This window comes from Zea mays, chromosome 2 (genome assembly GCF_902167145.1).
Source record: "Zea mays cultivar B73 chromosome 2, Zm-B73-REFERENCE-NAM-5.0, whole genome shotgun sequence".
Classification (NCBI taxonomy): Eukaryota; Viridiplantae; Streptophyta; class Magnoliopsida; order Poales; family Poaceae; genus Zea; species Zea mays.
The window spans coordinates 6531409-6553832 of NC_050097.1; the positions used below are offsets into that span (position 1 = coordinate 6531409).

At 44.0% G+C, this 22424-nt stretch overlaps 1 protein-coding gene and 8 non-coding genes across 9 annotated transcripts; all 9 read right to left on the reverse strand.

Annotated features, from left to right (window-relative positions):
• Nucleotides 1-713: 713 nt before the first annotated feature.
• Nucleotides 714-3020, reverse strand: LOC103645866 (pectinesterase). The gene is made up of 2 exons (XM_008670573.3): nucleotides 1824-3020; nucleotides 714-1739 (listed from the first exon to the last, which is right to left on the reverse strand). Exons 1-2 carry the CDS (start codon nucleotides 2992-2994, stop codon nucleotides 1045-1047), a joined length of 1866 nt encoding a protein of 621 aa, XP_008668795.1. The 5' UTR covers nucleotides 2995-3020; the 3' UTR covers nucleotides 714-1044.
• Nucleotides 3021-7911: 4891 nt separating this feature from the next.
• On the reverse strand, nucleotides 7912-7977 carry MIR395d (microRNA MIR395d). The gene has a single exon (NR_121148.1). It is a non-coding gene; the product is annotated as a microRNA MIR395d (primary transcript).
• A 590-nt stretch (nucleotides 7978-8567) lies between these two features.
• Nucleotides 8568-8637, reverse strand: MIR395f (microRNA MIR395f). Its single transcript, NR_121150.1, has one exon. It is a non-coding gene; the product is annotated as a microRNA MIR395f (primary transcript).
• A 90-nt stretch (nucleotides 8638-8727) lies between these two features.
• Nucleotides 8728-8793, reverse strand: MIR395g (microRNA MIR395g). The gene has a single exon (NR_121151.1). It is a non-coding gene; the product is annotated as a microRNA MIR395g (primary transcript).
• Nucleotides 8794-18031: 9238 nt separating this feature from the next.
• Nucleotides 18032-18116, reverse strand: MIR395e (microRNA MIR395e). Its single transcript, NR_121149.1, has one exon. It is a non-coding gene; the product is annotated as a microRNA MIR395e (primary transcript).
• A 92-nt stretch (nucleotides 18117-18208) lies between these two features.
• MIR395i (microRNA MIR395i) lies at nucleotides 18209-18278 on the reverse strand. Its single transcript, NR_121153.1, has one exon. It is a non-coding gene; the product is annotated as a microRNA MIR395i (primary transcript).
• A 571-nt stretch (nucleotides 18279-18849) lies between these two features.
• MIR395h (microRNA MIR395h) lies at nucleotides 18850-18934 on the reverse strand. Its single transcript, NR_121152.1, has one exon. It is a non-coding gene; the product is annotated as a microRNA MIR395h (primary transcript).
• Nucleotides 18935-19008: 74 nt separating this feature from the next.
• On the reverse strand, nucleotides 19009-19122 carry MIR395b (microRNA MIR395b). The gene has a single exon (NR_121056.1). It is a non-coding gene; the product is annotated as a microRNA MIR395b (primary transcript).
• Nucleotides 19123-19663: 541 nt separating this feature from the next.
• On the reverse strand, nucleotides 19664-19812 carry MIR395a (microRNA MIR395a). Its single transcript, NR_121058.1, has one exon. It is a non-coding gene; the product is annotated as a microRNA MIR395a (primary transcript).
• Between the last annotated feature and the right edge of the window lie 2612 nt (nucleotides 19813-22424).

The following is a 22424-nucleotide window of genomic DNA, read 5'->3' on the forward strand; positions in this document are numbered from 1 at the left end:
CTCGGCAAAGCGTCCTTTGCCGAGTGCATATTGACACTCGGCAAAGACTGACGACCGTCCGCTGTAGACGGCCGCTAACGGCCCTTTGCCGAGAGCCATCTTTGCCGAGTGTTTGACTCTCGGCAAAGCCGTCTTTGCCGAGTGCTTGGCTGTGCCGAGTGTCCTGCACTCGGTAAATAGGATCTTTACCGAGCGTAGGACTTTGCCGAGTGCGGCTCTCGGCAAAGTCGGCTTTGCCGAGTGCCCGATAAAAAGCACTCGACAAAGCCGCCGACACTCGGCAAAGGCCCGGATTCCGGTAGTGATTTAGTGTAGTGTAACGTGTAAAGTTTCTATTACAATTGAACAGGGGAGACACCTGCTCCTCTTTCTTCTATTCATTTAACTTCATTTTTACCCTCTTTCGGTGCTGTTTTCCCAAAAGCATAATGTCATTGGTAATTTAATCCATACCTAAAACATTAAGCTCAGTGCTCAGAGAATAAGTGCGTCTGTGTGTGAGAGAGGCTGGGTATATATAAGAACTGATTTATCCTAAAATGACACAAATATATTAGTGCGTATCGTGGCAAATCACTCAAATAGTCTTCCCTCTGTAATATAACTACTATACATAGCTAAACTCTTGCAAGTTAAATTAAATAAGCTAAACATGCATGAAAAAACCAGGAATTAAAAGAATCTTAACATTCTAATAACAGAACACAAAAAGGTCATCCTGAACTTGCTTAATTAGTTCTTTATTAAGCTGCCTTTCTCTCACGCTCTCATCTGACTGATACTTTATTTCTCTCGAGCTTGCGTATACACAGTAACAACATAGATCACCCTATTCACCGTGCATGCGTGCACAGGAGCTTCCTGACACTGTTTTCAAATCATCGGATTAATCATGATTAATTTGTTTAGACCAATTGTGATTAATCACCCTACAGCTATAACAAAAAAAAAAGGCTAGCCGTTCTCTGACGAACCTAAAAGCTTGCTGCATGCATGCGACACACTACTGCCCTCAAAAAATCACTGCAGAAAGAAAAACCCCGATCATCTGGTGAAGCCCATGACGTTTGGCGTGCCGGTGCTCTGTAGCCACGTCATGCCGTCGATGAAGACGCCGGCGGTGAAGTGCGTGGCCTCGGCCTGTCCGATGACGCGGTAGCCTGGCCAGCTGACTCTCTTGCTTGTGCCGGCGCCCGGGCCGATGTTGGCGTACTCGGCGTAGTAGAGCGTCTTGAGCCCCAGGTCGCCCATCCACTCCGCCCACCCTTCCGGCCTGATGAGGTCGCCGATGGTGCTCTCCATCACCACCGTCCTCGCGTACTCCTTCCACGGCCGGCCGAGGTAGCTAGGGATCTGGAGGCGGACGGGGAAGAGCGCCTGCTCCGGCACGATGCGGCAGCCCTGGAGCACGATGCCCGTGGGCATGTTGGGGTCCGTCCGCCCCTGCGCCGTCACCATGTTGGACTGGCTTTCCCCGGGCTTGCGCACCGTCAGGAGGCAGTTCTGGAGCAGCGCCGCCGAGTTGCCGAAGACGAAGTCCACGGTGCCCAGCACCTCGCAGTTGCGGAAGAACTGCCGGTTGGCGTGCACGTACAGCGTGTCCTGGTACCCCTCGAACCGGCAGTTGAAGAACACCGACATGTCGCCCTGCACGTGCATCGCCACCGCCTGGTGCCCCTCCGGCCCCGCCGTGTTGGCGAACCCCATCGACTTGCAGATGAATCCGTTGCCCTCGGCAGCTGCGTGCATGCGTTCATCTTCATCAGACGCGTTCTTGCTTCCCGCATCTAGTCCGACGCGAGTCGCTATCTATGCCAACTTACAGAAGGTGCGTGTGGCGATGGTGGCGAAGCCGCCTGTGTTGCTCTTGTCGCCGGTGACCACCGTCCGCGTCGGCCCGTCGCCGTACATGAAGATGTTGACCATGTCCTTGGGCACGGTGACGTACTCCTTGTACGTGCCGGCCTTCACGTAGATGACGAAGCGCCCCTCGAAGGTCTTGGGCATGGCGGCGATGGCCTCGGTGATGGTCTTGAAGTCGCCGCTCCCGTCCTGGGCGACCACCTTGTTGGGCCTCTGAAAGCCGGGCAGCTGCAGGAGCCTCCGCTGGCTGGCCGGCATCCACTTGGGGAAGTCGCTGGGCGGCACCCCGCTCCGCCCGTATTGGATCTCGTCGAACGTGCCGACGAGGCCCGTGGTCAGTACCCCCCTCCCCCTGAGGGCAGCGTGATCGGACAGGAGCTTCAGGTTTGCGTTCGCTACGTCCGCGATCTCGCCTAACTTGTCATTGACGGCCGGAAGCCCGCGGCCGCCGCTGGTCACCTCCTCGGCCTCGCCCATCTGCCAGCCAAGAAGCCGGCGGCCGTGCCCCGCACCCGGCAGGGTGGCGTTCAGAGCTTTGGCTTCCTGCGGCAGGAGCTCGCCGAGGCGTGTGAGGATGGCGAGCGCGTTGCTGCTGAGTTCGGTGGAGTTCTGCAGCATCTTGTCCATGGCCTCCTTGAGCTCGGGCTTCTCGAACCCGTCGGCGCAGGTGTAGACGTAGGTCATGACGCCGGAGACCCAGACCCGGAGGTCCTTGACGTGGCGCACCACGTCCGCGGGCTTGAGCCTCGCCATGCCCCTCAGGTCCTCGGTGGCGTCGTCCAGGAGCTTCTTGCACTCGTCCATGGCGTTCCTGGTGAGGTTGTCCTGGGCGTCCTTGCCGATGTGCACCGACCGCTGGAAGGCGGCGGCGACCTCGTCCAGCGCCACTTTGAACGCGGCCCGGAGGACGTCCTCCGGATTGGAGGTGTCGTTGACGATGGGCTTGAGGCTCTGCTCGCACTTCTGCGGGTACAGCGTGGAGGCGCACACCGTGGAGAGCTTCACGCTGGCGGACATGCCGCCGTGGTTGTTGCCCGCTTTCTTGGCGCTGGTCACCGCGGCGATGGTGCCGATCACGGCCACGATGCCCACCGCGGCGATGACGCTGGCGACGGCGACCTTGTTGGCCATGGGTGACGATCACGGCACCCGGTTAAATGAGAGGAAGAGGCGTCGCGGCGAGGATTATGTTATAAGACCGACACCGGAGATCCGCGCGGCGTCCACGGCGTAGTGAGTGGACACGAGCAGTTCTTGGCTAGAGCACCCTACTTTGGTTTTGGGTTCCCACTGTTTTAGGCTACTGGCTTCGAATAGTTTGCATGGCAGTCTACCTCAATAGTGGTTTCTTATTTATTTTTCTCGAAACCAAATCGAAAACGATAATTCTGGAAACGAAAACAACATCCATAATTTGAAAATATTGAAAACAAAAGTTCAGTACGGGAAATACACCGGTTACTATTGGAATTTAAAAATTACAATCGGTAGGTAGGAGAGGTCACAATAAATATAAGGCAATGTAATACAATAATAAAATTATTATCATGCATGTAAATAAAGCAACAGTAACTCTAGTAGCATATGACTATAGAATTAATATGTGCACAATAACATGACATTTGCATTCTAATTGTACTCCTACTGTTTGGCATAGTCAACATAATTGGTATCTTTCTGGTCCTTCTTAGGTTCTCGTGTAAGAATATATGTATCAAGAGTAATAATTGGTAGGAAAACATAAATAAGATCCATAAAAGTTCCAAACAATTCCAAACTTTATACCATTAGATAGATCTTGATTTAGAAATATAATAAAATTAGCTTCATATTTTTCTAAGTTAAGGTGAATTTATTATGAATTTATAAAGATCGGGTTAGATTTAATATTTTTTCTAGAAAATACCGAATTCACTGATGACGGTAAAATACTGAATAAAAACGGCAATTTTCGGAAACAGTCGAAAGAGATCTAAATCGTTTCCGTTTTCTTCTACCAATTTTGTTTCCGTATTTTCGGTAACCGTTTCTATTTTCATTTAGCCCTAAATTTTGGTAAAATTTCGAAACAATTCCTGGTATCCGAAAATCACCGTTTCCGCTTTCACCTCTAGTTGTTGTTTGTGTGCTTTCTTTTCATGGTACTAGTAATGGAGGAGAAAAGGTCTCCCTCCGGATTCATTTTCTTGTATATCAATTATGTAATAGCTTCTCCTATGTTTCAAACTCTGTTTTTTTCTATTTGAGTAACATAGAATTTTTGCCAATGTTTGACCATCTTCTATATTTAAGCCTTTTCAGGGGCATGTACCTAATTAAATGAGGGGTCTCTAGGGGTTAAGTGGAAAAATCAAGAGACGAGCTCTTCGCGTCTCTATACAGCTATCTATACATGTTATATCTTGACTGTATTTATACAGCTTTCTATATTTAAAAAACTATTCCTCTCTCTCTATATAATACGTTCAGCACCAATTTTTTTCCGCTGAAAGCCTTGCAGCACGTTTGTACAAAGCACAATGATACTGCAATTCAAATCCAATCCAACAAATGCAAGGCCCTTGACGGGCTTTCTCTCGGCAAAAAGGGCCCGTACCTGCATGCGCGTTCCCCGAAGGCCCGCAGGCCGCAGCCCCGCACTAGTCTCGAGCTGCCCAACTCATAACATGGGCCGCGGCTCTTCGACACCGTTTAGCTGAACTAGTAATGAAAATCACACCTTTCTCAAAAAAAAAAATGGAAACGAACCTTGTACTGACCTAGCCTTCAGGTCTGCGAACTACTAGGCAATTGAGAGTCCTAGGTGCTCTCTGAGTAAGGTAGTGTTTGGTTGAGGAGCCAAGTAGAACGGAGTCGTTCCATTCCTGATTCTAGGAACGGAGCCGCTCTGTTCTGTGTTTGGTAATCTGGAACGGAACGGCTCTGTTTTTTGTTTGGTTGCAGAGTGAACGGAACGGAGTGTGACTGTGAGAGCGGGATAGGAACAGAGCGGCTCCGTTCGGTTGATTTTTTGGAGTGGAATGGTTCCGAATCTGAGGAGAATATTCTCTAATTGGAGTCATTTCGTTCTAGTTACTTTGTAACCAAACAGCAACAAAACTGGAACAGAATGACTCCGTTCTATTTGGCTCTTCAACCAAACACTACCTAAACAAAAGGTGCAATCATAGGTCTGTCAAACCGAATCGAAAAAAAATAAAGTTTGATTGAGTTTATAGAAAGTAGAGTATCCAAATTTATTATAAAAGTCGAAAAAATAAAGTTTGGCTGATTATAGAAAGTAGAGTATGTAGATTTATTGTATAAATATACTATACTATTAATTTGATGGTGTTAGTCATTATCATAAATGTTAATGATTGCTTTTATAGATTTAACCAAATTTAAAACTATTCAACTCTTCAAAAATGAGAGTTGCATTGCACTTCTTTGGGAAAAAAAACGTACGCAAAACTTATAACATGTATGTGCGAAATAAAAAAAAATATAGTTAGTTACTATATACTCCCTCCGTCCCAAAATAACAGTGTTTTCCTAAATGACCGTTTAGACCGTTTACACGTCGTTTAAACGCTACTCAGTAGCTAATTGTATTGGTTATATCGTTTAATCCGTTTAAACCCGTATAATCTATTTTTTAGTCCGTTTAAATGTCTGTGTAGTTCGATTAAACGCTTAATAGAGGATGACCGACTATTTACCGTTTAGGATAACACTGTAAAATAGTATTCGTTTTAGAGTGTTAATAGATTCATACAATATTTGATGTACGTGTATTATATATGTGTCTAGATTGATTGTTATTCATTTGAATATGGACAAAACTAAAGAGGTAGAACAAACAATATATCGGGACAGAGTGACACAGAGGGAGTATAACGTAAACCAACATGCTACGCAAAAGCAGAAATACATATAAAATACAAAGTGAGCAGTGCAACTAATGGAAATAACATATATGTGAAATAGTTGTGTCCATCATTAATGGAAATTTATTCTTACTAGCAAATGTGTCCATATATTAATTGCACCGAACCTAATATATCTTGGAAACAAACTTCGTATTATCACTTGACACGAATTGGCGAGTTGTTCTAATTCATATAAGCACAAGACATAAATACATGTCACAATATATATGTCACATATGCCATATAGATGAAGTAAAAAAAGCGAGATGGAAGAATAAATGACCCTTTACTTAAAAAAGTATAGATATATAGCAAACATGAGCATGCTACGCTATGAAGTAAGCTATTTTTTTTACAGTGGTGATTTGTTTTTATTTGTCTTTTAGTTGATGTTATGTGTTTGTACTTTAACTTTTTATTATCGGTGAAATATATGTGATAACCAATGAAGCAATATAATTAGCCAGATTGTGTTATTTGAGGACTAAATTTTTTATTAATGGTTATAAAAGTTTACAACACTCACGGATTGGGCTCACTTATCGTCATGTATAAGCCTACTTATTTATTTATTTTTCTTCTCTGCTGCCCTTATATATATCCTTTCTCCATTCTCTTCTTTCCTAGATAGTTAAATTAACTTTCTTTCACAAAAAATAAATCTACCCGCTAACCAAGTACGTCTCTATCTACCATAATAAGCATATAGAGGTGGAAAAAGATGTTGTGGGCATGTTGGGCAATGTCTTGTTGATGCTTAGGGGGTGCTCGCGACTGCCGCTCCTCCACCACCACTTCACCAGCTTCGCCTTCTCAATTTCTCATGCATGTTCTAGCTAGCCTATGGTGTCTGAGGTTGCGATATGAAAGGTCGATATAGATTCATCACCGTCTGACACATTATTTTTTAATATTAGAATAGATCGAGATAAAAAGTTGAAAATATGTACTATAATACATGTCATCTAATGTGTGCATATGCAACTGGTAAGCAAAAGGTTACCGACTATTCCACTACTTACATGTATGTTCTAGTAACTCCAAACATCAATTGCATTCCGTTATGTTTGTAGCATGCATATTGCATAACTAATTTGTTCAAACTGAGGTGAAAGTTTTTTAGCAGCCACATTATTAGCAATAACTAAGATTATGTTTGGATCATCTAGAGCAAATAGAGAGCTTTTAAGAAAAGCTATAGCTGATCCAAGCCTGATTGAATACCCAACCATCCAATGACCCAACGAATAAAAAAGTTATTACCCTGGCTTCCTAGTTAATGCAACTAATTATTAGCTCGGAGGATCCATAGTGGTAGTTTTTTTCTAATTGTTTGGGAAGGGGAACGATATTGTTATCACGTTTTTTACAATATAAACTTGCATTATATGCCATTTATTGGCACATCAGATGAATCACACAAATTATCAAATGGATATAGTTAATCTATTTCAGGGGCAAAGCCAGAAATTCATGCATATAGCAATCTTACTTGATCCATGGCGACATCTCCTATGAATACACATAATTGCATATTCTATAATGGAAAGTGTCTAGAGCTTTATATTTTTGTATAAATATTAACTCAACATGAGTGTAAAAAAGTGAATGTGGCTCTAGAAGTGCTTGCTATTGGCATAGGTTAGCGTCAAAAATAGGAAACGTATGAAGAAACATATCTAGAGCTTAGAAAGCACATGCATATATGGAACCATGATTCAAGAGTTAGGGTTTTGGATACTTACATGAGTGCTGAGTATCACCAATTTTGAGATGCATATGGATGTTGAGTGTCACCAAGTGTTCCCCCAAACACTTCGCATTACACATAATCTTGAAATGAGTTATTTGAATGGCGCCTCATGTGAAGTATTTGAAGGGAACTCATGGTAACATCAGACATTGTTCAAAATTGTATCACATGGTATCCATGTGGCCATCATATATTATAATATAACTAAATGCTTCGTGATACCAAGAGTTCTCCCCCAAACACTTCACAATTATACCCTTTATTAAGCCAAGGTATCGAGACGTGCTTGTAGGGAACTCCTAGTAACACAAAATGTTGTATAGCCTTCAACTCGTATCACATGACACATGACAAACATCTAGCACATGCAAATGATTTGAGACAAGAGTTCCCCCAAACACTTCACAAAAGCTCTTGAAACAATGCCTCGTGAAGTGCTTGCATAGAACTCCTAGGGACATCAAACCTAGTTCTTACAAAACGTGCCATGTCATCCTTAAATCATTTCTTGTGGCATGCATTTGACCAACATCTAGCAAATAATTAGTAGGATCGAGAGCTACATTTAACACTTGACAAAATCTCTGAGTATCTCACGAAGTGCTTCCACATAACTCCTAAGAACACCAAACTTTGGTTATTGTCTTTAAGTCATTTCATGTGGCATGTGCTTGCCTAACCTTTGTCAAATGGTTAGTGCCATCGAGAGAGCCATATATGAATAAACATATCTAGAGCTCACAAAGCACATGCATATATGGAACTTATAAATTGGAACCATGATTCAAAGAGTTAGGGTATTGAATACTTACATGAGTGTTGAGTATCACCAACTTTGAGCCGTATATGGATGTTGTGCCACCAAGAGTTCCCCCAAACACTTCACATGCACCTAATCTTGAAATGTGTTATTGAATGGTGCCTCATGTGAAGTGCTTGAAGGGAACTCATGGTAACACCAGACATTGTTCAAAGTTGTATTGCCCATGGTATCCATATGGCCATAATATATTATTATAACTAATTGCTTCATGATACCAAGAGTTCCCCCAAACACTTCACAACTGGCCTTTATTAAGCCAAGGTATCGAGACGTGCTTGTAGGTAACTCCTAGTAACACAAAATTTTGTATAGCCTTCAAACTCATATCACATGACACATGACAAACATCTAGCACATGCAAATGATTTGAGAAACCAAGAGTTCCCCCAAACACTTCACAAAAGCTCTTGAAACAATGCCTCGTGAAGTGCTTGCATAGAACTCCTAGGGACATCAAACCTAGTTCTTACAAAACATGCCACGTCATCCTTAAATAATTTCTTGTGGCGTGCATTTGACCAACATCTAGCAAATAATTAGTGGCATCGAGAGCTACATTGAACACTTGACAAAAGCTCTAAGAAGAGTATCTCATGAAGTGCTTCCACAGAACTCATAAGAACACCAAACTCCGGTTATTTGTCTTTAAATCATTTCATGTGGCACGTGCTTGCCTAACCTTTGTCAAATGGTTAGTGCCATCGAGAGAGCCATATATATGAATAAGCATATCTAGATCTCACAAAGCACATGCATATATGGAACTTAGAAATTGGAACCATGATTCAAAGAGTTATGGTCTTGAATACTTACATGAGTGTTGAATATCACCGACTTTGAGGCGTGTATGGATGTTGTGTCACCAAGAGTGAAAGGGAAATGTGCCCTTGGGCCATTTCTAAGTATTTTGGTGATCTAGTGTCCAACACAAGTGCCTAAGTGTAAAATGTGGACAAAGTACAAATCAAGGATAAAGGTATGTTTCTCAGACTTAGTACATTGTTTTAGAGACTAATGTATTGTGTCTAAGTGCTGGAAACAGGAAAAATCGAATTGGAATTGTCTTGGCTCGAGCAGCCAAGACTCTGTTAAGTCTGGGAGCACCGGGCTGTCCGGTGGTGCACCGGACAGTGTCCGGTGCGCCAGGCTGGCTCGAGCGAACCGGCAGCTCTCGGGAATTCACCGGTGACGTACGGCTATAATTCACCGGACTGTCCGGTGTGCACCGGACTGTCCGGTGAGCCAACGGTCGGCCGCGCGATCTACGCGGGACACGTGGCCGAGCCAACGGCTAGAAGGGGGCACCGGACTGTCCGGTGTGCACCGGACATGTCCGGTGCGCCAACGGCTCTCTGGCTGCCAACGGTCGACTTCGCCGTAAAAGGAAAGAAATTGGGCACCGGACAGTGTCCGGTGTGCACCGGATTGTCCGGTGCGCCAGACGACAGAAGGCAAGATTTGCCTTCCCAGATTGCTCTCAATGGCTCCTAGCTGCCTTGGGGCTATAAAAGGGACCCCTAGGCGCATGGAGGAGCACACCAAGCATCCTTTGAGCATTCTTGATCACTCACACTCCACTCTTGCGCACTTGTTTGACATTCTAGTGATTTGAGCCCTGTTCTAGTGTGCTAGTCTTTTTGAGCTCAAGTCTTGGTCTTGTGTGTGCGTAGTTGCTGTGATCTTTGTGTCTTGTGTGAGTTGCTCATCCCTTCCTTACTCCGTGATTCTTTGTGAACATCAAAAGTGTAAGGGCGAGAGGCTCCAAGTTGTGGAGATTCCTTGCGAACGGGATAAGAAAAGAAAAGCAAAACACCGTGGTATTCAAGTTGATCATTGGATCACTTGAGAGGAGTTGAGTGCAACTCTCGTCCGTTGGGACGCCACAACGTGGAGTAGGCAAGTTTTGTACTTGGCCGAACCACGGGATAAACCACTGTGTCATCTCTGTGTTGATCTCTTTGTGGTTATCGTATTGTGCAAGTTCTTCTCTCTAGCCACTTGGTGATTATTGTGTTAACACTTAACCAAGTTTTGTGGCTTAAGTTTTAAGTTTTACAGGATCACCTATTCACCCCCCTCTAGGTGCTCTCAATTGGTATCAGAGCCGTTCTCTTCAAGAAAGGGACTAACCGCTCGAAGAGATGGATCCTAAGGGGAAGGGAATCGTGATCAACGACAAGGAGAAGGAGTCCTTCGTCAACAAGCCGAAGGATGACAAGCCTACCGACTCGGGCTCGGGCCACAGACGCAAAGATGGGAAGAAGAAGACAAGACGCATCAAGGAGATCGTCTACTACGACGACAGTGATGAGTCCACTTCTTCCCAAAAGGACAACGACGACAACGACTGCGAGAGAAGGAAACCGGTTAATTCAAACTTTTCTTTTGACTACTCTCGTATTCTGCAAAGTACAAATGCTCATTTATTATCCATTCCACTTGGTAAACCTCCTCACTTTGATGGAGAGGACTACGGATTTTGGAGTCACAAAATGCGTAGTCATTTGTTCTCTCTCCATCCAAGCATATGGGAGATAGTCGAGAATGGAATGCATTTTGATAGTAGTGACAGTCCCATGTTTATCAATGAGCAAATTCATAAAAATGCACAAGCTACTACTGTTCTTCTAGCTTCTTTGTGCAGGGATGAATACCACAAAGTGAGCGGCTTGGATAACGCCAAGCAAATTTGGGACACTCTCAAGATCTCTCATGAGGGGAATGATGTCACAATGCTCACCAAGATGGAGTTGGTGGAAGGCGAACTCGGGAGATTCGCCATGATAAGGGGAGAAGAGCCAACTCAAACGTACAACAGGCTAAAGACCCTTGTCAACAAGATAAGAAGCTATGGAAGCACGCGATGGACGGACCACGACGTCGTCCGCCTAATGCTAAGGTCTTTTACTGTCCTTGATCCTCATCTTGTAAACAATATTCGTGAGGATCCTAGGTACACCAAGATGACACTCGAGGAGATACTTGGAAAGTTCATGAGCGGGCGAATGATGATCAAGGAAGCAAGATACGTGGACGACGCATTGAATGGTCCAATCAATGAGCCTCAACCTCTCGCTCTCAAGGCAACAAGAAGCAAGGAGACGCTACTGAGCAAGGTGGCACAAATTGAGGCGGCCGGACTTAATGATGAAGAGATGGCTCTCATCATCAAGAGATTCAAGACGGCGCTAAAAGGTCGCAAGGGGCAGCCAAGCAAGACCAATACAAAGGGGAAACACTCATGCTTCAAATGTGGTAAGCTTGGTCATTTCATTGCTAACTGTCCCGACAATGATAGTGATCAGGATCAAGGGAACAAGAGGGAGAAGAAGAAGAACTACAAGAAGGCAAAGGGCAAGGCGCATCTAGGAAAGGAGTGGGATTCGGATTGTTCCTTTTCCGACTCCGACAATGAAGGACTCGCCGCCACCGCCTTCAACAAGTCATCCCTCTTCCCAAACGAGCGTCACACATGCCTTATGGCAAGGGAGAAGAAGGTATGTACTCGAAACTCTACTTATGCTTCTTCAAGTGAGGACGAATCTAGTGATGAGGATGAAATAGATTATTCATGTTTATTTAAGGGCCTAGACAGAACCAAGGTAGATAAAATTAATGAATTGATTGATGCCTTGAATGATAAGAATAGGCTTTTAGAAAAACAAGAGGACTTGTTGTATGAAGAACATGACAAATTTGTAGAAGCACAAAAATCTCATGCCTTAGAAGTTAAGAGAAATGAAATGCTTTCTTGTGAATTATCTTCTTGCCATGAGACAATTTCTAACTTAAGGAGCATTAATGATGATTTGAATGCTAAGTTAGAAATAGCTAGTAAATCAACATCTTGTGTAGAAAATGATGTTATTTGCAATAGGTGTAAAGATTTTGATATTGATGCTTGTAGTGAACACATAGCCTCTATTGCAAAATTAAATGATGAAGTTGCTAGTCTTAATGCCCAACTTAAGACTAGCAAAAGTGAATTTGACAAATTAAAATTTGCAAGGGATGCCTACACAATTGGTAGACACCCCTCAATTAAGGATGGTCTTGGCTTCAAGAGGGAAGTCAAGAACTTAACAAGCCATAAGGCTTCCATCTCCACAAAGGAGAAAGGGAAGGCCCCTATGGCGAGTAATGCTAAAAGGAACCATGCCTTCATGTATCATGATAGAAGACAGTCTCATAGGAGTTGTAATGCTTATAATGCTTTTGATTCACATGCCTATGATTCTTATGCTATGTTTTCTTCTAATTCTTCCCATATGCATGGTAGAGATATGCCTAGGAAAAATATTCATCATGTGCCTAGAAAGAATATTGTTCATGTTTCTAGGAAAGTTATGAATGGACCCTCTACAATTTATCATGCTTTAAATGCTTCCTTTGCTATTTGTAGAAAGGATAGGAAGATAGTTGCTAGGAAATTAGGGGCAAAATGCAAGGGTGATAAAACTTGCATTTGGGTCCCTAAGACAATTATGACTAACCTTGTAGGACCCAACAAGAGTTGGGTACCTAAGTCCCAAGCCTAAATTTGCCTTGCAGGTTTATGCATCCGGGGGTTCAAGCTGGATTATCGACAGCGGATGCACAAACCATATGACGGGGGAGAAGAAGATGTTCACCTCCTACGTCAAGAATAAGGATTCCCAAGATTCAATAATTTTCGGTGATGGGAACCAAGGCAAGGTAAAAGGGTTAGGTAAAATTGCAATCTCAAATGAGCACTCTATTTCTAATGTGTTTTTAGTTGAGTCTCTGGGATATAATTTACTATCTGTTAGTCAATTATGCAATATGGGATACAATTGTTTATTCACAAACATAGATGTGTCTGTCTTTAGGAGAAGTGATGGTTCACTAGCTTTTAAGGGTGTATTAGACGGCAAACTTTACTTAGTTGATTTTGCAAAAGAAGAGGCCGGTCTAGATGCATGCTTAATTGCTAAGACTAGCATGGGCTGGCTATGGCATCGCTGCTTAGCACATGTAGGGATGAAGAACCTTCACAAGCTTCTAAAGGGAGAACACGTGATAGGTTTAACTAACGTGCAATTCGAAAAAGATAGACCTTGTGCAGCATGTCAAGCAGGTAAACAGGTGGGAGGAGCACATCACATCAAGAATGTGATGACCACATCAAGGCCACTGGAGCTGCTACATATGGACCTCTTCGGACCTGTCGCCTATCTAAGCATAGGGGGAAGTAAGTATGGTTTAGTTATTGTGGATGACTTTTCCCGCTTCACTTGGGTATTCTTTTTGCAGGATAAGTCTGAAACCCAAGGGACCCTCAAGCGCTTTCTAAGGAGAGCTCAAAACGAGTTTGAGCTCAAAGTGAAGAAGATAAGGAGCGACAATGGATCCAAGTTCAAGAACCTTCAAGTGGAGGAGTACCTTGAGGAGGAAGGGATCAAGCACGAGTTCTCCGCTCCCTACACACCACAGCAAAACGGTGTGGTAGAGAGGAAGAACAGGACGCTAATCGATATGGCGAGGACGATGCTTGGAGAGTTCAAGACCCCCGAGCGTTTTTGGTCGGAAGCCGTGAACACGGCTTGCCACGCCATCAACAGGGTCTTCCTTCACCGCCTCCTCAAGAAGACGTCGTATGAGCTTCTGACCGGTAACAAACCCAATGTATCTTACTTTCGTGTATTTGGGAGCAAATGCTACATTCTAGTAAAGAAGGGTAGAAATTCTAAGTTTGCTCCCAAAGCTGTAGAAGGGTTTTTGTTAGGTTATGATTCAAATACAAAGGCGTATAGGGTCTTCAACAAATCATCGGGTTTGGTTGAAGTCTCTAGCGACGTTGTATTTGATGAGACTAATGGCTCTCCAAGAGATCAAGTTGTTGATCTTGATGATGTAGATGAAGAAGGTATTCCTACGGCCGCAATACGCACCATGGCGATTGGAGATGTGCGACCACAGGAACAAGATGAGCAAGATCAACCCTCTTCCTCAACTATGGTGCATGACGATGAACAGGTTCATCAACAGGAGGCGTGTGATCAAGGGGGAGCACAAGATGATCATGTGATAGAGGAAGAAACTCAACCGGCACCTCCAACCCAAGTTCGAGCGATGATTCAAAGGGATCATCCCGTCGATCAAATTCTTGGTGATATTAGCAAGGGAGTAACTACTCGATCTCGATTAGTTAATTTTTGTGAGCATTACTCCTTTGTCTCTTCAATTGAACCTTTCAGGGTAGAGGAGGCCTTGCTAGATCCGGACTGGGTGTTGGCCATGCAAGAGGAGCTCAACAACTTCAAAAGGAATGAGGTTTGGACACTGGTGCCTCGTCCTAAGCAAAATGTTGTGGGAACCAAGTGGGTGTTCCGCAACAAACAAGACGAGCACGGAGTGGTGACAAGGAACAAGGCTCGACTTGTGGCAAAAGGTTATGCCCAAGTCGCAGGTTTGGACTTTGAGGAGACTTTTGCTCCTGTGGCTAGGCTAGAGTCCATTCGTATCTTGCTAGCATATGCCGCTCACCATTCTTTCAGGTTGTTCCAAATGGATGTGAAGAGCGCTTTCCTCAACGGGCCAATCAAGGAGGAGGTGTACGTGGAGCAACCCCCTGGCTTCGAGGATGAACGGTACCCCGACCACGTGTGTAAGCTCTCTAAGGCGCTCTATGGACTTAAGCAAGCCCCAAGAGCATGGTATGAATGCCTTAGAGACTTTCTAATTGCTAATGCTTTCAAGGTTGGGAAAGCCGATCCAACTCTTTTCACTAAGACATGTGATGGTGATTTGTTTGTGTGCCAAATTTATGTCGATGACATAATATTTGGTTCTACTAATAAAAAGTCTTGTGAAGAGTTTAGCAGGGTAATGACACAGAAATTCGAGATGTCAATGATGGGCGAGTTGAACTACTTCCTTGGGTTCCAAGTGAAGCAACTCAAGGACGGCACCTTCATCTCTCAAACGAAGTACACGCAAGACTTGCTGAAGCGGTTTGGGATGAAGGATGCAAAGCCCGCAAAGACTCCGATGGGGACCGACGGACACACCGACCTCAACAAAGGAGGTAAGTCCGTTGATCAAAAAGCATACCGGTCAATGATAGGGTCGTTACTTTATTTATGTGCTAGTAGACCGGATATTATGCTAAGCGTATGCATGTGTGCTACATTTCAATCCGATCCTAAGGAGTGTCACTTAGTGGCAGTGAAGCGAATCCTTAGATATTTAGTTGCTACGCCATGCTTCGGGCTCTGGTATCCAAAGGGGTCTACCTTTGATCTGATTGGATATTCAGATTCTGACTATGCTGGATGTAAGGTCGATAGGAAGAGTACATCGGGGACGTGCCAATTCTTAGGAAGGTCCCTGGTGTCATGGAACTCTAAGAAACAAACTTATGTTGCCCTATCCACCGTTGAGGCCGAGTATGTTGCCGCAGGACAGTGTTGCGCGCAACTACTTTGGATGAGGCAAACCCTCAGGGACTTTGGCTACAATCTGAGCAAAGTCCCACTTCTATGTGATAATGAGAGTGCTATCCGCATGGCGGAAAATCCTGTTGAACACAGCCGCACAAAGCACATAGGCATCTGGCATCACTTTTTGAGAGACCACCAGCAAAAGGGAGATATCGAAGTGTTTCATGTTAGCACCGAGAACCAGCTAGCCGATATCTTTACCAAGCCTCTAGATGAGAAGACCTTTTGCAGGTTGCGTAGTGAGCTAAATGTCTTAGATTCGCGGAACTTGGATTGATTTATAGCATACATGTGTTTATGCCTTTGATCATGTTCCCTATGCATTTCATTGCTTACTTATGGTGCTCAAGCTGTACAAACACTCCCCGGACCTCACAAGTCCTTTTTGCAAGTGATGCACATATTTAGGGGGAGCTGTGCTACAACTTGACCCTTTGAGACTAACCATGTGCTTGAGTTTACTTGTTTTAGTCTCAAAGGAGGTTTGAAAGGGAAAAGGTGGACTTGGACCATGCAAGACTTCCACTGAACTCCAATGAAAAGAGTAACCTTTCCAAGTTCATCTTTATACTCTTATTGCCTTTGTATTCTTATTGAAGATTTTGGTGAGGCAATAGGGTTCAAGGGCCAAGATTGATCCCGTTTTGGTGCTTGATGCCAAAGGGGGAGAAAATAGAGGCCAAAGTGATAAATGGATCAGCTACCACTTGAGAGATTTTGAAAATAGTAGAATAGAGCTTTTGGTTTGACAAAACTCTTTATTGTCTCTCTTGTCAAAAGTTGGCCTCTTGTGGGGAGAAATGTTGATTATGGGAAAAAGGGGAGTTTTTGGAATCTTGAATCAATTAGAGATAGAAATTTGAGTTTGATTTACAAAAACAAACCAAGTGGTGGCAAAGAGTGATCCATATATGTCAAATTTGAATCAAAACAATTTGAGTTCTTATTTGAATTGATTTTGTATTTGTTCTACTTGCTTTATACTGTGTTGGCATAAATCACCAAAAAGGGGGAGATTGAAAGGGAAATGTGCCCTTGGGCCATTTCTAAGTATTTTGGTGATCTAGTGTCCAACACAAGTGCCTAAGTGTAAAATGTGGACAAAGTACAAATCAAGGATAAAGGTATGTTTCTCAGACTTAGTACATTGTTTTAGAGACTAATGTATTGTGTCTAAGTGCTGGAAACAGGAAAAATCGAATTGGAATTGTCTTGGCTCGAGCAGCCAAGACTCTGCTAAGTCTGGGAGCACCGAACAGTGTCCGGTGCGCCAGGCTGGCTCGAGCGAACTGGCAGCTCTCGGGAATTCACCGGTGACGTACGGCTATAATTCACCGGACTGTCCGGTGAGCCAACGGTCGGCCGGGCCAACGGTCGGCCGCGCGATCTGCGCGGGACACGTGGCCGAGCCAACGGCTAGAAGGGGGCACCGGACTGTCCGGTGTGCACCGGACATGTCCGGTGCGCCAACGGCTCTCTGGCTGCCAACGGTCGACTTCGCCGTAAAAGGAAAGAAATCGGGCACCGGACACTGTCCGGTGTGCACCGGACTGTCCGGTGCGCCAGACGACAGAAGGCAAGATTTGCCTTCCCAGATTGCTCTCAACGGCTCCTAGCTGCCTTGGGGCTATAAAAGGGACCCCCTAGGCGCATGGAGGAGCACACCAAGCATCCTTTGAGCATTCTTGATCACTCACACTCCACTCTTGCGCACTTGTTTGACATTCTAGTGATTTGAGCCCTGTTCTAGTGTGCTAGTCTTTTTGAGCTCAAGTCTTGGTCTTGTGTGTGCGTAGTTGCTGTGATCTTTGTGTTTTGTGTGAGTTGCTCATCCCTTCCTTACTCCGTGATTCTTTGTGAACATCAAAAGTGTAAGGGCGAGAGGCTCCAAGTTGTGGAGATTCCTTGCGAACGGGATAAGAAAAGAAAAGCAAAACACCATGGTATTCAAGTTGATCATTGGATCACTTGAGAGGAGTTGAGTGCAACTCTCGTCCGTTGGGACGCCACAACGTGGAGTAGGCAAGTTTTGTACTTGGCCGAACCATGGGATAAACCACTGTGTCATCTCTGTGTTGATCTCTTTGTGGTTATCGTATTGTGCAAGTTCTTCTCTCTAGCCACTTGGTGATTATTGTGTTAACACTTAACCAAGTTTTGTGGCTTAAGTTTTAAGTTTTACAGGATCACCTATTCACCCCCCTCTAGGTGCTCTCAAAGAGTTCCCCCAAACACTTCACATGCACCTAATCTTGAAATGTGTTATTTGAATGGTGCCTCATGTGAAGTGCTTGAAGGGAACTCATAGTAACACCCGACATTGTTCAAAGTTGTATCGCCCATGGTATCCATATGGCCATCATATATTATTATAACAAAATGCTTCATGATACCAAGAGTTCCCCCAAACACTTCACAACTGGCCTTTATTAAGCCAAGGTATCGTGAAGTGCTTGTAGGGAACTCCTAGTAACACAAAACGTTGTCTGGCCTTCAACTCATATCACATGGCACATGACCAACATCTAGCACATGCAAATGATTTCAAACACCAAGAGTTCCCAAACACTTGGCAAAACCTCTTGAAACAATGTCTCATGAAGTGCTTGCAGAGAACTCCTAGGGACATCAAACCTAGTTATTCCAAAACATGGCCCATCATCTTTAAAAACATTTCTTGTGATATGCATTGACCAACATCTAGCAAATAGTTAGTGGCATCGAGAGCTACATTGAACACTTGATAAAAGCTCTAAGAGTATCTCACGAAGTGCTTCCACGGAACTCCTAAGAACACCAAACTTTGGTTATTGTCTTCAAATCATTTCATGTGGCACGTGCTTGGCTAACCTTTGTCAAATGGTTAATGCCATCGAGAGAGCCATATATATGAATAAACATATCTAGAGCTCACAAAGCACATGCATATATGGAACTTGGAAACCGGAACCATGATTCAAAGAGTTAGGGTCTTGAATACTTACATGAGTGTTGAGTATCACCAACTTTGAGGCGTGTATGGATGTTGTGCCACCAAGAGTTCCCCCAAACACTTCACATGCACCTAATCTTGAAATGTGTTATTTGAATGGTGCCTCATGTGAAGTGCTTGAAGGGAACTCATGGTAACACCAGACATTGTTCAAAGTTGTATCGCCCATGGTATCCATATGGCCATCATATATTATTATAACTAAATGCTTCATGATACCAAGAGTTCCCCCAAACACTTCACAACTGGCCTTTAATTTATTGAGCCAAGGTATTGTGAAGTGCTTGTAGGGAACTCCTAGTAACACAAAACGTTGCCTGGCCTTCAACTCATATCACATGGCACATGACCAACATCTAGCACATGCAAACGATTTCAAACACCAAGAGTTCTCAAACACTTGACAAAACCTCTTGAAACAATGCCTCGTGAAGTGCTTGCAGAGAACTCCTAGGGACATCAAACCTAGCTATTCCAAAACATGGCCCGTCATCTTTAAAATCATTTCTTGTGGCACGCACTCAACCAACATCTAGCAAATAAACACTTCACAAAAGCTCTAAAAAAGAGTCTCGTGGAGTGAACTCCTGAGAACACCAAACTTTGATTGGCTAACCTCTTCCAAATGCATGGTTAGTGGCATCGAGAGTCCCCACCCCTTCCCCCTCCAGCCACTTAAAAAAAAACTCTCAAAACAGTTTCTTGTAAAGTGCTCCTAGAGAACTCCTGGCCGGGGACACCAAACCTAATTGTTTCCTCCACTATCTTATATCATATGCGCTGGTCGATCTAATACGATCTGCACTTAGGGGGGGGAAGGTGCATGTGCTGCACTCACAGACCTAGCTAGCCAGCACAAATTGCTGATTGACACCCAGAGTTCCCCCAAACACTTCACTAGCTACACACAGCTCCGGCCGCTTGCACGCAAGCACAGTGCCATTAAACTAGCTAGGTGCAGCAACTGAAGTGGTTTGAGGAGAACTCCAGGTGACAACCAACCAATAATCAACAAATCAGGACTCTTACTTGCTGCATTTCCCGTGGACCACTTCACTTGTTTAATCCGCCGCTGATGATGATGAGCTCAGAGTTGGCTGCTATTTATAAGTCTAGACTCTAGACCAAAGAGTCAAGCCATAGCTAGCTGCCGCCGCCTGTGTTAGCGAGCAAGCATTGTACGTGGTTCTTGGTCTTGGAGTGAATGGGGTGGAGGATGCACCTAGCCGTGATGCAGCCTAGGTTAAACCAGCAGCTAGCATCAGGAGCCAAGGGAATCCGGCGAGAGCTTTGCTCGGCAGTCAGTAGCTCTGCGTACGAGTTTGGAATCGCAGAAAGCACATGGAGCTAGCTAGCAAAAAGGCTTCAAATTCCCTTATCGCCACCAGAGATGGATCGCTAGCTAGCTGATGTGTCATCGTCGTCGCTCGGTTTCTGGCCACGCCCACACATTTCTTTCAGTCTAATGACATTATATTATGACATGCAAGTAGAGATGGTAATGAATCACGATCAATTAATTTTAGTTTAAAAATAAAGAAAAATTGTGTCCGGTATCAAATCCTTGAATTTTAAAGTGTCAAATTTAGAGCTCATTACACCCCTACATGTAGTTCTCAGTTTTTTTTTTTCTTTTGAAATCTTTCATGTAGTTCTCTCTGAACTTCCGTTAAACACACTGACATATACTATATATATCTCGGTGATGCAACGTGTGATTATATTGCCTGATTCTGGATTGCATCGTGTGAATGCTTATTTGGTCCCAGACATATTGAGGTGTGACTCCTGCAGGCGCATTTAGGTTTTTACAGAAGATAGTTCTCTGGTTGACTCTGGTGCATTGCTTATGCCTTTTGACGAAACAATTAGCAAATTTATTAGGTCCTGTTTAGAACCCTAGAGCTAATAGTTAGCCAGCTAACAAATTGTTAGCTAGATTGAGTCAACCAATGAATAAACTAATTGTTATATGTAAGTTAGCAATTAGCTAAGATATTAATTACCTGAGGTTGTTTAGAACCTTTATAACTAATTTTAGCAGTTAATTATTAGCCCTAGAGGTTCCACGCATGCATAACCTTAGCTATATATCAAGGCACGCAGAAGAGAATTCCATTAGTTACAGGACCGTACGTAGGCTGCTGCTGTAGTTTCCTATTGTGGTCAGTTTTGGTTTAACAGAACAATCGAGTTATCGAGTCCAAATTAAACGTGCCGAGATTCTTTTGTGTGTGCGTCTGCATGTTCTTAATGAGCATGAGCTGTCAACTTCGACTTGGGGATATCATATGATATAGCAGGACATGCGTGACGCACAGAGTATTCCCTACCCTGTTGTCCTGCATGTGGTGTGCATGCATGTCGGTGCAGCTATTGCATGCATGTTCACCGATATATATTCAATTAATATACGATGGCAGCAATCATACAATAAACAATTCTAAAACACATTACATCATAAAATATGCTCACTCCATCTAAAAATAGTAGTATTCGTTTCAGACCTCGATTTTGATGTCTATATTCAAATTAATGATGATGAATCTAGACACATATATAAAACATACGTTAATTATTGTATAGATCTATTAAAAGGCTAAAACAAATTTTAATTTGGGACAGAAGGGTATTACTATTAGCTATGTGTGTACGTAAATGTATAGCAAAAGTTATGTATCCAGAAAAAACTGAAACATCTTCTAATTCAGTGGTCTAGTTGTTGTGGCTTTGTGCGTGACTGCTGAATGGGCATGCAGCATAAAGGCAACGGAAAAAAAAAGCTGTGACGGGACGACACTGAGGGAATCGATGACTCGTATTCCCAAATCCCAGAAGGCCAAAATAAAAATACTGTATGCCCAAACGCAAAAGCTAAAGAGGGCGTCCAGGTTCAATGCATGTACACTCGTGCTTCGCTTCCCCCCTGCAGTGTGACCTGACCTGTGTCGCTCGCTCGCTGCAACGCAAGTCATCTCTTTCAAACCCAACGCGAGTGCACGACATGTTTCAAAGCCAGGTCCAAATTCCAGCAGCTATGAGCTATAGAAAGACCGGCTTTGCATTGGGGCGATGGAGACAGAGAGAGAGAGGGGGAGGGGTATTTGTAGTATAAGTACCTTTGGATCGAAGAGCATCACTCGTAAATTAAGCAGCAGCTAGGTGAAGACGCATCGAGGACTGTTCTTCTTCGTCCTCAAGATGTAGCCTGTGGGAGGAGAGGCCAGAGGGCTCGCATGGAGTTCCCCCACTCATCACTTCTTGGTCCTCCCCTGCTGTTCGTTTCCCTCAGGTAGTTAGCTAGAGAGGATCTTGCTGATCTCTTACTAGCTCGTGGAGAAACTCAAGCACGGGGCGATGGATTTGTCTCTGTTCGTCCTCATGCTGTCCCTCTATTGTGTCTTGATTTGGATCAATGCAGACACAGACAGATCATCTCATGCTGCCTCTTGTATCTTGATTTGGATGAATCAATGCAGACAAATCATCGATGAGAAAGGATCCATCCAACCGCATGTACATGTTTCTTGAAGTTGTTTTACTAGCTATATTCGATCGACATTTCTTGTGTACTGTATATGCATGAACTCTTTAACAAGGACGACCAGAAATATTATAT